The sequence below is a fragment of the Gopherus flavomarginatus genome, chromosome 1 (assembly GCF_025201925.1).
Source record: "Gopherus flavomarginatus isolate rGopFla2 chromosome 1, rGopFla2.mat.asm, whole genome shotgun sequence".
NCBI classification, from domain to species: Eukaryota; Metazoa; Chordata; order Testudines; family Testudinidae; genus Gopherus; species Gopherus flavomarginatus.
In genome coordinates, this window is record NC_066617.1 from 309218679 (window position 1) to 309232619 (window position 13941).

Genomic DNA, 13941 nt, shown 5'->3' on the forward strand with positions numbered 1-13941 from the left:
ATTAGTGCATGCCTACTTATAGCTCCCAGGCCACATGGCCTTAGGCACGTACATAACTCTACATACCAGACTTCCCCTTATGCTGAATGAAGGCCTGCAAACAGTGATCATCCTTCCAGGCACCCTCTGGACAAGCTGATTTGCGTACCTGCATGAGTGCTTCAGTTTCTGAATTGGTGGCTGGATCTGTGAAACACAAGCAAAGGAGATCCATTTCTGTCCCTAGAACCAACTCTGACTCTGGTAATAGATGCATCTACCAAAGGCTGGAGAAGCCTATCTCAGTCAACTTCAGGCACAAGCTCTTTGGTCACCAGGAAGTTTTACTCCACATAAATGTGCTGGAGAGCCAAGCTATTCATCAGGCCTGCAAGATGTTTATGGTCCACCATCAAGACCCAAGTGATACAAGTTATTAAGGACAGCACCACTGCCATGATTTATCTAAACAGGCAGGGAAGTGCAAGATCATCTCAGCTATGCCAGGAAGCTGTCCTTTGGATTTTGTGTATAAGAATCTATGTCTTCTGGAATGTGTTTCTCACTCAAGGAAGGTAGAACACAGTTGTGGATTCCCTCAGCAGGGTTTTCGTAGACCAATACGAATGGTCAATCAGAAAGGATGTTCTCCTTCAGATTTTCCACTACGGGGGTATCTAGTAATAGACTTGTTTGCAACCGACCTGAACAACAGGTGCAGGAGATTTTGCTCCGGAAGGGTCTGCAACCTGGCTCAGTCAGAGATGCCTGCCTTCTCCCTGCATCCAGTCATTGTTTCTATGCTTTCCTAGCAGTTCCTCTCATTCCAAGGTTACTCAGGAAACTGAAAAGAGAAAAAGCAACATTTAATCCTTGTCACACCATCATGGTCAAGGCAGCATTGTTATCATCTCTCTGTTTGGTTGCCAATAACGTTACCTCTAGTCAAGGATCTCCTGTCTCAGAACCAGGGTAAGTCTCTACAGACATCCCAACCATCAATGTCTCCACCTCATGGCATGGACAATCTCTGTGGGGTGGATTGATTTAAATCATGACAGTTTAAATCACCAATTGGAAAGCCTTCATTTAAATCATTGAGTTCAAGAAGCTTTTCCATGTGTACCTCAGTTGTTTTCTAAAGAAAGGTGCATTCTCATTAGTTGATATAACCATTAAAACATGATGATTTACAACTAAATAGAACCTTAACACTAGATTTGGCACATTTTTTTTTTGCTACCTAGGAGTATACATTTTAATACACATTTATTTCAGAAATTTTATAGCTGAACTGTGGTAGAATTTTCGTGAGAAATTATGTCTGGAGAGGTTCAGATCATCCTGATGAGCAGCAGAAAAGAATTCGCTAGAGTCTCATATGGAGCAAAGAGGAAGAGATTTTTAGTTTGGGTGCAATCTCAACAGTTTTTGTCCCATCCCACAGAGGTGACATATGTGCTGGACTATCTGATTCAGCTGAAGTAATCAGGCCTTTCATTAGTTCTGTCAGTGTCTGCTAGTTTCCATTTCTGCACTGCCTTTATCAATAGAAGGATTTTCAATTTTCTCCAGCTATTTTGCTTCCCAATTCTTGAAAGGTCTAGTCAACATTTGCCTTCCTGTGTGTGATCCTGTATCTGTTTGGGATCTCAATCTAATCATCTGCAAACTGGAAGGATTCCCTCCTGCTCCACTCTCTCTTTGAACCTATGGCTACAACCTGACTATCTTTATTGACTATGAAGACGGCTTTTCTGGTGGCAATCACTTCCACAAAGAGGGCGGCAGAACTTCAGTCTCTCCTGGCTAATAAAGTTTCCCATTAGCCACGCCGTGAGGTCATGCCTAAGGTAAAGTTAGCTTTCCATCTGAACCAAACTATTCATCTCTTGGTATTTTCAGTGAAATCTCATTCTTCCTGAGCTGAAGAAAGATTTCATACCTAGGATGTTTGTAGAGCTTTGGCATTCTGCCTAGACTGCACTAAGTTCTTCAGAATCTCTCAAAGGCTTTTTATAGTCTATGCAAGAAGAGTTAAAGGTCAGTCAGTGTCTGCTCAGTGAATCTCACATTGGATTTCTGACTGTATGAAGCTCTGCTATGGTCTTTCTAAAGTCTTTCCTCCACCAAGAATAATGGCTCACTCCACTTCATCTGACTTTCTGAGCAATATCCCTCTAGCTGATATCTGCAAAGCAGCAACATGGGGGTCTGTACATACTTTTTCCAGCCATTAAGCCATCATTCAAGGGTGGAGTAGGAAGATTAAATGGGAGTAGGAATATTAAATGAATAGCAAAATAAGACACTGACTGATTTATATCAAATGGACAAAACATTTGCAGTATTAATTTCATTTTAAAATATTTCACTTGCTTACTGTTACCTTTCTGAATAAATAACTGTTTTAGTTGTTGGGATATGTACAGTCTCCAGTGGGAGGGCAAGTGATCCAGGAGACAAGCACTCTACCAAAATGTGTTCCACAACTTGAACAGTGTTAAGAATCCTTAATCTAGGTTTACATTCTCCTTTTGTCTGCCAGTTTTGAAGATGCTATCTCAATCTCCAATAGCAGGGAGTACAAATATAATAATGCTGCTCACTCTGGAATTATCAGGCATCTTATGGAGTGGCATGTTATACCATTTTTCTGCAGCCATGTTTATTCAATTGTAAGACGTAAGACAACATTTTACCATAAAGTGATTATTTTTTTCCTGGTGGTATGTCGATAGCTCGAACATTCCCTGATTAAATTTCTCTCTCTGCTACTTTTGTTGATCTTTCAGAAGCTATTCAAGATTTAGGTAACTTTGTTGTTAATTTTGTACTTCAGTGTTAGTAGGTTCAACTCGTTTTTTCATTTACTTCATTTTTTGCACCAATTTTAGATCTGGCTGGCTAGTTTTGCAGACATGTTTCCAATTACTGCTTAACTGCAGTCCATCTCTTACAGGAACTACCTTAGCATTTCTTACAGAAATAAAGGAGACCTAGATTTTTTTTTCAAACTGATGGCCTTCTGCAAAGTACTTTCTTGCAGTAAAATGAGATGGCACCAAGTTTTTTTGTTTCCTGACCTGAGGAGTCAAGCAGTTTTGTTTATCTTCTTGTTCAGTTTTACCAACCTTTTTTCCTATAGATTTTAAATTCCAGGTATAATAAACAAGTTTTTGATTCTTTTGTTCTTTAATTACAGAATTGTCAGATTACTGACGTTTAGGTACCTATTTTACAAACATCTGTAATAGTCTTCTGTTCATGTGTGCCTCTCCTGTTAAATATTTGCACCAAGAAATGCATGCAATGAGCCCTGTTCTTTCCTCATTCTTTCAGTGGCTACGTGGGAGACAGAGTGAATATATTGCTTGTTAACTGCTGAAGTCTCCTCATTTTTTGTGTTTGTTAACCATAGGAAGATCAATTTTAAATTGTTGCCTATGCAAAAGAAAAGTGTACAGGTTCCATTTGCAGGTACAGAATGGTACAGGGGCCTTTCTTTGTATCTGCCTAGTTCTTTATTCCTTGCTCATCCTAAGAGTCCAGGTATTGTTTGAACTAATCAGTAGCAGCTCCTGTTTTCTCTCTACTGTTGTTATAGACCATCTCAGCTAGGACTTGGCATTTTTGGAAAGAATGTGACTCTTTTGCATTGAGGGGTATTCTTTTTGTTGGAGAGAAGCGTAGGTCTGTTGGCAGTTTGAAAACTGCATGATCCCCCATAATCATAAGTAGCATTTAAATTTTGCAGCTGATGGCTGGTGGCCTGTATACACAATAGTTTGAAACAGGCTTCAGAAAAACAGTTGTATGTTTGTGGAAAAAATACCCCACATTTAAAATTCTGCTCAGCTTTTTCATTTGCTGTATATTTATGTGTTTCTCCTTTGCCTTTCAGGATTTCACTGATGGTGTACTACGCTCTGTGAAATCATTGCTACACAGCAGAAAAGAATTATGTAATGTGTCCGCTGAAGAATGTTTAAGGCAGGAGGAACAGGACAATTTTATTGAGGTTTGACATATCATGTCTACTTACACTGTTGTATAAATATGAAGGGTGCTTTTAGTTCACAACAGAATCAGAAGCTGCACGATTGTATAATGTGCAGTAGAATATGACTGTGAATTGCAGATAACCTCTACTCTCATACCTAATTAATTAGTTTTAGGTTCACCAGAAGAGTGAAGGATGGTGGAGCTGACCAAAAGAGTAAACGTTCCTGCTTTTTGAGAAATATCATGTAGTCTAAAGTCTAAGCAAAGAAGATGCAATATCTAATTTAATCCAAAAATGGATTGTTTACATATACTACTATGAATTAACTTAATGAGGACCAATCATCAGATATGTCAAAGAAATGTAATGCAGCTTTTCTGCATGTTAATTTCTGGTTTTACCAAAAGTGATTATGTTTGGTCTCAAACACTTTTTAAACTGGCCAGGTTAATTTAAATTATACTGTTTAATTTCTTTAACTAGAACAACTAAATTATATTATTTAGAAATCAAATAGATTAAAACATTGTTGACTTTCTTTTTAACTTGACTATACCTTGAAGTTGTCTTGATTATTTTAATGTAAGATATAGTAAACTTTCTTTACATTAAAAAGTATTTCAGTCTACATTCTGTCATGGTTAATACAGCATACAGAGTATTAAACTGTGTAATTAATGATCATATCATGAATGCATTTGAACAAGTTGTGTTTTGTGATACTGTGATTGGCCACTGAAAGTGGTAGATACTCCTTACAGCATACACTTCTACCTCGATGTAATGCGACCAGATATAACACGAATAAAGTAAAGCAGTGCTCTAGGGGGGCAGGGCTGCGCACTCCGATGGATCAAAGCAAGTTCGATATAACATGGTTTCACCTATAACGCGGTAAGATTTTTGGCTCCCGAGGACAGCATTATATCGAGGTAGAGGTGTACTTTTAAGGACTTTGTCCAGTTTGGTTTTAAATTTCTCAGGACATAAGTGGTGGGATTTCTGAGTATCTAACAAAATCTAACAAGATACAAGAGAGTGACCTCATTGTCAAGATCTTGCAGGACATATTAGAGATGATAGTGGCCTTCGTGAAATTTAAATTTGTCTGTAACCAAAACAGAGAAAACATTGGATTCATCGTAGATATTAGTTCTCATCTGAAAAGTGACTTTTTGTAAAAATGGCATATTCTTGCTCAGTAAATCTGTTTCCCCTTTGTGCATTCATAGTCCTATCTGCTGACATTACTGACAGTGTAAGTTTAGTCCTGTTTTTGTAAGGGTAATACAGCTATGAGAGATGGAGATGGATTCTCTTCTGGCTCATATATTATCAACAGAGTTGTTAAAGGACCAATTTTTTGCCTCTATTATGCAAGCCCGTTGAAGTCTAACACAAATGTTCCACAGATTTAAATGAGGGTATAATTTGAATAACATGGAGTTGCACGGGTGTAACTAATAGCAGAATCTGGTCTATATGAGAAGAAAAGTATCGAGCTTGATTTTCAGAGCCCTAGGATGAGTTTGCGCTTGGGCAGTTAGAAAAGCCTTCTACTTTTACAGAAACTCCTCACTTAATGTCATCCCGGTTAACTTTGTTTCGATGTTAAGTTGCTGATCAATTAGGGAACATGTTCCTTTAAAGTTGTGAAATGCTCCCTTCTAACATCATCGTTTGGCAGCCGCCTGTTTTGTCCACTGCTTGCAGGAAGAGCAGCCTGCAGATAGCTGGTGGGTGGCTGGAACCAGGATGGACAGCAGCCCCCCTAAAAGCTCCCCCTATCAGCTCTCAACTTCCCTAAGTTCCCTGTGCAGCAGCTGTCCCTCCCCCCACTGCCATGTGCTGATCCCAGAGACTCCTGCTTGCTGTAGTGGAGAGGAGAGGAAAAAGGGGGGCTAATGTCAGGGTGTTTCTGCCTCCCCCTGCTCCTGCACCCCGTTTACCCCATCTTCCATAGAGCAGAGGGGAGACACAACGGAGAAAGGAAGCTCCTAGGCATAGCTGCTATCTCAGGTCTCAGGAGCTGATTTAATTAACAAGACAGTGTACTTAAGCCTGGGGTCAGCTACTTAAAGGGGAAGTGTGCATTTTTTCTCTCACACACAGGGTGTGTGTTTCTGTCTGCCCTCCCTCCTTTCCTGCTGCCTTGTAGAGTGTTGTGAGAGTTAACCCTTCAGGGCTCAGTCAATTGCTATTTCATTTAGCAGCAAGGCGTTCCCTGGAAAATATCCCACCCTCTGACTTCTTCACCTTACCCAGGCTTCACAATCATCACTGTGTACCAGTATTAAATTATTTGTTTAAAACTTATACTCTGTGTATGTGTGTGCGTATGTGTATATATAATATATTCTTTTGTCTAGTGAAACAAATTTCCCTGGAACCTAGCCCCCTCATTTACATTAATTCTTATGGGGAAATTGGATTCGCTTAACATCATTTTACTTAAAGTCGCATTTTCCAGGAACATAACTACAACGTTAAGTGAGGAGTTGCTGTATTTGCAAACTGAGCAGATTTTTTTAATCATGAAGACAATAAATGTAGTACCCCACAAACCAATTAATACATTTGTCAAAATAGAATTGCACTTCGAGTAAAAACCCAAGAACAGTTTTCCAAAAAGACATCAGAAATTAGTTGATTCTACTATTGTCAGGATTCTTTTTGTTCCTTATTGTCCTTAACTCTGCTGGCTTTAGAGTTCTCCTGTATCCCTTTGCTTCCCTTAGCCCTTTTCTAGAGTTCTTAGCTTCTGTATGATCTATAAAAGCAGCAAGAAATCTTGTGGCACCTTATAGACTAACAGACGTTTTGGAGCATGAGCTTTCGTGGGTGAATACCCACTTCGTCAGATGCATGACCCATGAAAGCTCATGCTCCAAAACTTCTGTTAGTCTATAAGGTGCCACAGGATTCTTTGCTGCTTTTACAGATCCAGACTAACACGGCTACCCCTCTGATGTATGATCTATATTCATTACTATCAACTTCCGCTTTCTTCTATTTGTTATATATTATTTTTTATTAGGAAAAATATTTTAGTTTTAAGGATAGTGGAATTCCTCCAAGGGAATTCCTGTTGTTGGAGGTTTTAAAGAACAAACACCTGACAGGGATGATGTAGATATACTTAATCCTGCCTCAGTGTAAGGAGTTAGATTAGACGATTTCTTGAGGTCATTTCCAGGCCTACATTCTATGGTTTCCTGATGAGCAGGGTGATTAGAATGTTTATTTCACCTGTGTGGTTGCATTTCAACATAAAGTATACTGAATAAGTTTAATTAAAAAACAACTTGTGTTGGATTCTTTTTTTTTTTTTAAGTATCTTTCGAACCTTTCAGTCCAGACTGCATTCATTCAAAACTATTTGAGTTTTATAAATGCAGTTTCTTCTAATATAGTATCATATTGTGAGTAAATGAGATAGAACAATTGCAATACAAATCTGTGCATACTGGCTGAATTGAAGAGGCATTAACAACTTCAGTGTTTTATGAAAATAGCACCTCATTTAACAGATCTGCTTTTTGTATATATTCTGTCTGCTTATCTTACTGACAACCTTTTATTAGCTTTAACTCTTATTACCACTGCAGAACCAGTGAAATTATTAGAAAGTGAGATTTGAAAGTGAGTTGAATTCTTTTTGACTTGCTTATCAACATAATTATTAACCAAGGTCCAATTTCAGCATCTTTATTACCAGTGATATGTAGCAGAAAAATAATAGCTTGGCTTTCAGCATCCAGGCTGAGTTTGTTTATTATGTAAGTACTTTAATATTTTCCTAGATTAAATTTTGGAGAGAGCGGAACTGGGACTTTCTGAACAAGGATATTAGGAATAGGCGTGGGGAGTGGGAGGGACTGGGAGTGGGGGAGATCGGGGCTTGAACAGTGAGCCTGGAGAGACTGGCTAGGCAAGGAGATTGGGACTGGGGTGATAAGCCTGAGGAGTGGAGACTGGGACCAGGAGTCTAATATGAGGAAGAGACAGGACTGGGTCTGGGACAGGTTGATGGGAATGAGGCAGAAGGGGATAAGCTTGTGGGGGATGGGCAAAATAGTCTGGGCCCCCTAAAGCACACTCCCTCCAGAGCCTGTAATAACACCCCAAATTCCTGAGTGTCACTATTGTTCTGCTGTCATTGAATAGCTGAGAAGCCTACTGGCAAAGTGTGACTCATCTCTAATGCTGATCCACAGAGGATGACAACCTACTACTGAAATCAGTTGCCTCAAGTAATAGAGGTTTGTGTGGTGGATCTAAATTTTCCAGCTCTGCTGATGACCTATGTGGGACCCAATATGAGTGCCACATGATGGAATTCCTGGGGGCTTCTTTTAGTTAGCTTTTTAAAAAACCTAGGAAATTATATACCCCCCCCACCCTACATTATGGGAATATTAGATTGCAAAATCAAGCAGTCCAAACTTAGATATGCCAGAGTTAAATTTGTGTGTGCAGCCTTAATTCAGCTGCCTTGTGCTTATGTGTTACAGTGCCATCTTTAAATTACATACTGTTTTTTCCACAGGACCCTTGCTTGCCTCATTCAGTGCACAAGATGGACCTGTTCTGGGGATGAATCAAGATTGTACAGTGAAGGAGGCTATTGTCTATAGAACTCCTGTCTCATGTGTTCCAGAAGTTGGAAAGCATGCAGTGAATGAGGCAGGGGATTGCAGGAAGAGAAAGAATGGTCTCTGGGCTAAAGCAGTTGAATGCTACCCTGGAGACTCCTTTTCCATCTGTAAAATGGGGATAGTTATATTCCCTCATCTTACTGTGCGTGTCTTAAATTCATTAGTGTTTGTGAAGCACTGAGATACTATAGTGATGAACCTCAGAGAGGAGCCCATGAGAAAATGAATAATTCTGACTTCAGAGCAGGTTTTGTAATAATATGTGGTAAATACAGAACAATGAGACTAAAACAAAATATTAAATAGCTGCTAATTAAATGAGCACTGTCCTGTGCACTAAATGAGGCCTGGTCCTGTGGCTAAAATAGAATGTGATCATGTAATTAAAGATATCCTAATGAATATGCACCAGGAGGCAAAATTAAGCTTGTGTAGACAACTGTTATTTTGACATTTCTTAACTTTTTTGTTTACATGACTTTACAGCCTTAATAATATTTTTAGACTTAGTTTTTGTGTAATTAAAGTATATCTGAGGTGGTGGTGGTATATTTGAAGTCTGAGCAGTGGTTTCCAAGGTAAATAACATCAAATTCTGCAGATCTTGACTTTTTGCAGAATAGATGCCTATATCACAGCTTTGACCTTAATATTAAACTGCAGTGTGACTCTTATTTTAGTAAATATTTTAGCATCACTTGTATTGAAATCTGTATAGTGCATTCCCAAACAAAAAAATAAACCTATATTAAAATGGAATTAAGATTGAGATTGTGGTATGGTTACAGGCTAGCTATCCTCTTTCTGGTCTCTGAGTGCATACTCTCTGACTTTTACTTATCTTGGGATGGAATCTCATGATTTTTCCACTCCTAGACTGGGACATGTTTTATACCAATTGCTTACACCCTGCAGCTGTGACTGGTTTTCAGGCACCTAAGTTTCTTTCCTTTGGGAATCAGTGACCATTGAGATTGACCAAGAGCCTTCCTGAAACAGTATTTTTATTTAGCACTTGGAACAAAGCATTAGATGAGACTTTTTTTTCTAATCTTATGATTCAAAACAAACTGTTAGGTTTTCCTCCTAAATTATTGACGCAAAACAGAACCAATTCATATTTTCCTAGCAAGGCCATTTCTCCTGGCATAATGGATCTTGATGATAACAATATGAAACTTTACTTTAAATAGAGTCACTACACTTTTCAGTTCTAAGCAGCTTTCTCTATAATTAGAAAACCAGGAGACTCTTTCTGGATCTTGTATTTCAAATTGTTTATATGCTTGTTTTACAGATCACATTTCTAGGTTTTGCTGGAGAGACAAATGCTGCTCATATGCAGGTAATGTATATACAAAGAATGACTTTGTCTCCAGCACTTGAGTTATAACTGAGATATTTCATGTTTTTGGTGTGAGAACCCTAATACTTATTTTTATGTCAAGAATATGCCATGGAACATGCTTTTTAAAATAAATGGTCTGTTTTAAACATTGTAATTAACAGTTTTTTGGGGTTTTTTTGTTTTTGTATGACCTCCAGTGTTTTGTATTCATTTGGAATATAGAACCCTGGAAAATCTTAAAACCTCCTTTTTTTTTTTTTTTTTTTTTTTTTTAAACTTGAGTGCCAGCCTTGGGGTCTGTGCTTTTTGAAATACACGTGGCCAGATCTTAAGATAGTCTTAAGAGAGTTAAATAACAGTTCTTGTTTTTAAAACAAGAGTGTAACAAAAGTATGATGACTATTTCATGCAACTGTAAAAAATATTAAGAATTTAACCCTCTCTCGTGTGTGTTTAGTGTCAGGCCTGGTTTAACTTTAGAAGTGAGGATAAATCAGTGCTACTTTGTATGTGAACACTCTTGGTAAACTATAGGTACAAGCTAAAATGATATCGGACAAGTTTAAAACAATGTAAGAAACTCCAGGCACAAAATTTGTACTAGTTTCACTAAATCTGTTTAACAACTTACCTTTCATTAAATGCGTGCACGTTCTGTGTTGGCAAGCCCTTAAACTACTTTGTAGTTCTCTCTCTCCTAGTTCTCCAGATGATCTAGGTCATATATTAAACTACTTTGCAATTCACGCTTTCCTCCTTCCCAGCATGGTATAGGTCATATCAAAGTAGAACTTTTGACTACTGTGCAGTTAAGATTTTTACAAATAAGTGAGAAATATGATTTACTTGTAATTTGAAGTAGAGTGGTGTGAAATAAATATTAGAAGCATCACTGAGCTGTTGATTTTATTAGTACATTGTGGTTAATTTTTAAATTATTTTGGTTTCAGGGTGTCAGTATTTGCATTTAAACATGTGCAATAAAGTGTAAAAGAAAATCAGGAGACATTAAACTTATCTTGTACCTTTTAGACATTTTACTTTTTGTGTGTGTTCTTGGAATGGAAAATAATAGATGTCTTAGCAACCTCTTTGTTATGGTTTTCTGATTAGGTCATGAACCCCAAAATGACTTATCCTCTCCACAGCTAATATAAAGCACAAGGTGTATGGTGGAAGGTGTTAGTCATTAAATATAGCAGCTTTCCTAGTTAACGGTCCATTGGTAGGTAAAAACAAAAGGATAAATACTGTGAGTTAAATTGTGCTCAGACTTGCATTCAGTGCCAAGTACACTAAGGGTGCTGTAAAAATAATCACTTTACAGATATTCTGCTAAGCACACAGGTCCAAACCCTGGGCTCTCTACTTGAGGTTGCACAAATAATTCTGTTTACTAAGGGTACGTCTACACTACAGAGTAATTTCGAATTAACATAAACCAGTTTTATAAAACAGATATTATAAAATCGATTGCACGCGGCCACACTAGGCACATTAATTCGGCGGTGTGCATCCATGGTCCGAGGCTAGCATCGATTTCCGGAGCGTTGCACTGTGGGTAGCTAACCAATAATAACAATAACAATAACTTTGATTTGCGGCCACACTAACCCTAAATCGATATGTTAATATCGATTTTAGCGTTACTCCTCTCGTTGGGGAGGAGTACAGAAATCGATTTAAAGAGCCCTTTAAATCGATATAAAGTGCATTGTAGTGTGGACGGGTACAGCGTTAAATCGATTTAACGCTGTTAAAATCGGTTTAACTGCATAGTGTGGACCAGGCCTAAGAGAAAGCTGGGTCCGCTGTGTTCAATAATTTATATTGAATTAAGTATAATTTTAAAAATTTCTCAATGTTTATGCTGTATAAAAAGTAAGTAATATAATATAATAAACACTCATATTTATTTTAGGTAAACATAATTCTGTGTTGATCAAGATCCCAGTTAAACATAAGCCTGACTTGATTATTTTTTTTAAATATTCTGCTCAGATACAAACCTGATAATGGTGAACCCACAGCATGTGGAGATTACCCAATGGAAATAGTTGCATGCAGGTGTTCCCTCTGTGTTTTTACATACCTGCTGTGATGTTCTGTTGCCCTTTACTACTCCCAAGTCTCTCCTTGGTGCTTTAAAAAATTTCCCTGAGTCTTGAGAAGCAGTGATATTATATTTCTTCTGGTAGAGGTATTTTGAGATTTGAATTACTAGCCCTTTAAGCAGGATTCCAATTTGGTGTGGGAATATAATTGGAAAACTGAAGGGAAAGAGTGATGATTTTGACAGACTTAAAGGCTGGCAATATTTATTTAATTTTCTACTGCTCCAGATCGAAAAGTTTCCTTACTATTAACACATTAGTTTTATACTTAGTGTGTGAATTTGTGTTTGAATTAGGAATTGGCTGCTGTTTCTGTAGAGCTCCCAGAGGTTCTGAAATCACTCCATTTCTGTAGTCTAAATGAAAATGAAGTTATTTTCCTGAAGGATATAAATAAACCCATGGAAATCAGTGATGTCTGTAAACATCAGGTAAAATTCCTAATCCTTTTTGTAAGGTATACGGAATATTAATGTGTTTTGCAGTTTCTGCATCTTTCAGATGTGTGTTACAAAGTAATTCTGGCAATAACCTGGCCAGGTATTGCTACTTTATTAATGCGTTTTGAAGCTGTATGTGTTATATAAGTGCTCTGATATTTTTAGTGTTGTAGCTATGTTAGTCCCAGGATATTAGGGACACAAGGTAAGTGAAGTAATGTATCTTTTGTTGGACCAACTTCTGTTGGTGAAAGACATATGCCTTCGAGCTTACATAGAGTTTATACAGAGCTCAACCACCTTGTCTGATGATATTTTTAATATTATTAATAGTGGTATAAATATTATACAGAGATTCCTGCTGCAATTTATGAAATATTAAGAAATGCAAGGTACTTTATCCTAGGTACTTTCCTCTCTCCTTCCTAGTTCTGAGGAGATACTCTGCTGTGGAAACCATAAGCACTGAACTAGGCAACAGCAAATTGTGCAGGAACATGTGCTAGGAACAAGTCCCCGTGAGGCCCTTTCTCCCTTCCTCTTCACCATTCAAAAGTCTGAATCTTCGATGGCCAAGGAAAAAAAAATTTGAAGATGTCCCCAAAGTGAACCACAGTTGGCTGTGTTGAACATGGTTGAGCATCAGCAGACTTGCCTGACAGTGAGCATGCAGTGAAAGCAGCTGACCTGCATGCTCAGCTGCCCTCTGCAAAATGCCTATGTGCTCATCCAGTAATCCACGTACCTCTGCTCCCCACACCATAGTCCCTTTGTACTGCCATTTGGAAGGGTGGTTGAGTGGGGCCAGGTCTACTCTACAGAGTTAGGTTGACATAAGGCATCTCATCAGCCTAACTCTGTAAGCGTCTGCACTAAAATGTTGCTCCTGCCAGTGTAAGTCACCCACTATGCTGACTTAATAACTCCTTCTCTGAGAAGTATAGCGTTTAAGTCGATGTAGTTAGGTCGACGGCCATGTCCTCCTAGTGAGGACGCACACCGCCGACAGAAGGAGCATAGGGTGGACATTAAAAGTCAAATTAATTACTGTGGTGGCTGTATGTCTACTTATGTTGACTAAATTTTGTGGTGTAGATATGCCCTTAGTCTTCTCAACTCTTCTCAGATATAGTGTTGTTCTTCTGCCAAACAACAGGGGAGAGAAGTTACAGGATAGGTTAGGTGCTCTCAACACTTGATACTTCCCATTTCCTCTCCAAATATCAGTGAAGATAGCTAGAATTTGTTAAAACTGTCTTGACTAATAATGTATAATGAAGTAATTGTATTACTTGCAGGAGTAAAACTACTTAAAACAAATCAGCAGGGTTTTCTTCATTTTTTTTCTGTTTGTTTTTTTTTTGTTTTTTTTTGTTTTTGTTTAGTGTAGCGATTT

The 13941-nt window shown here is 38.1% G+C and overlaps 1 protein-coding gene across 9 annotated transcripts in view; it reads left to right on the plus strand.

Annotated features, from left to right (window-relative positions):
- The window catches only part of AKAP11 (A-kinase anchoring protein 11), a 61178-nt gene that overhangs the window by 13598 nt on the left and 33639 nt on the right, over window positions 1-13941 (plus strand). For all 9 annotated transcript variants that reach the window (XR_007773514.1, XR_007773515.1, XM_050946739.1 and 6 more), the window contains exons 3-5: window positions 3884-4000; window positions 9941-9988; window positions 12402-12536. Coding sequence is in view for 7 of the 9 variants with exons in the window: in XM_050946739.1 (XP_050802696.1) it covers window positions 3884-4000; window positions 9941-9988; window positions 12402-12536 (300 nt within the window). In the remaining 2 variants the exon portion in view is untranslated. The remainder of the gene's footprint in view (window positions 1-3883; window positions 4001-9940; window positions 9989-12401; window positions 12537-13941) is intronic.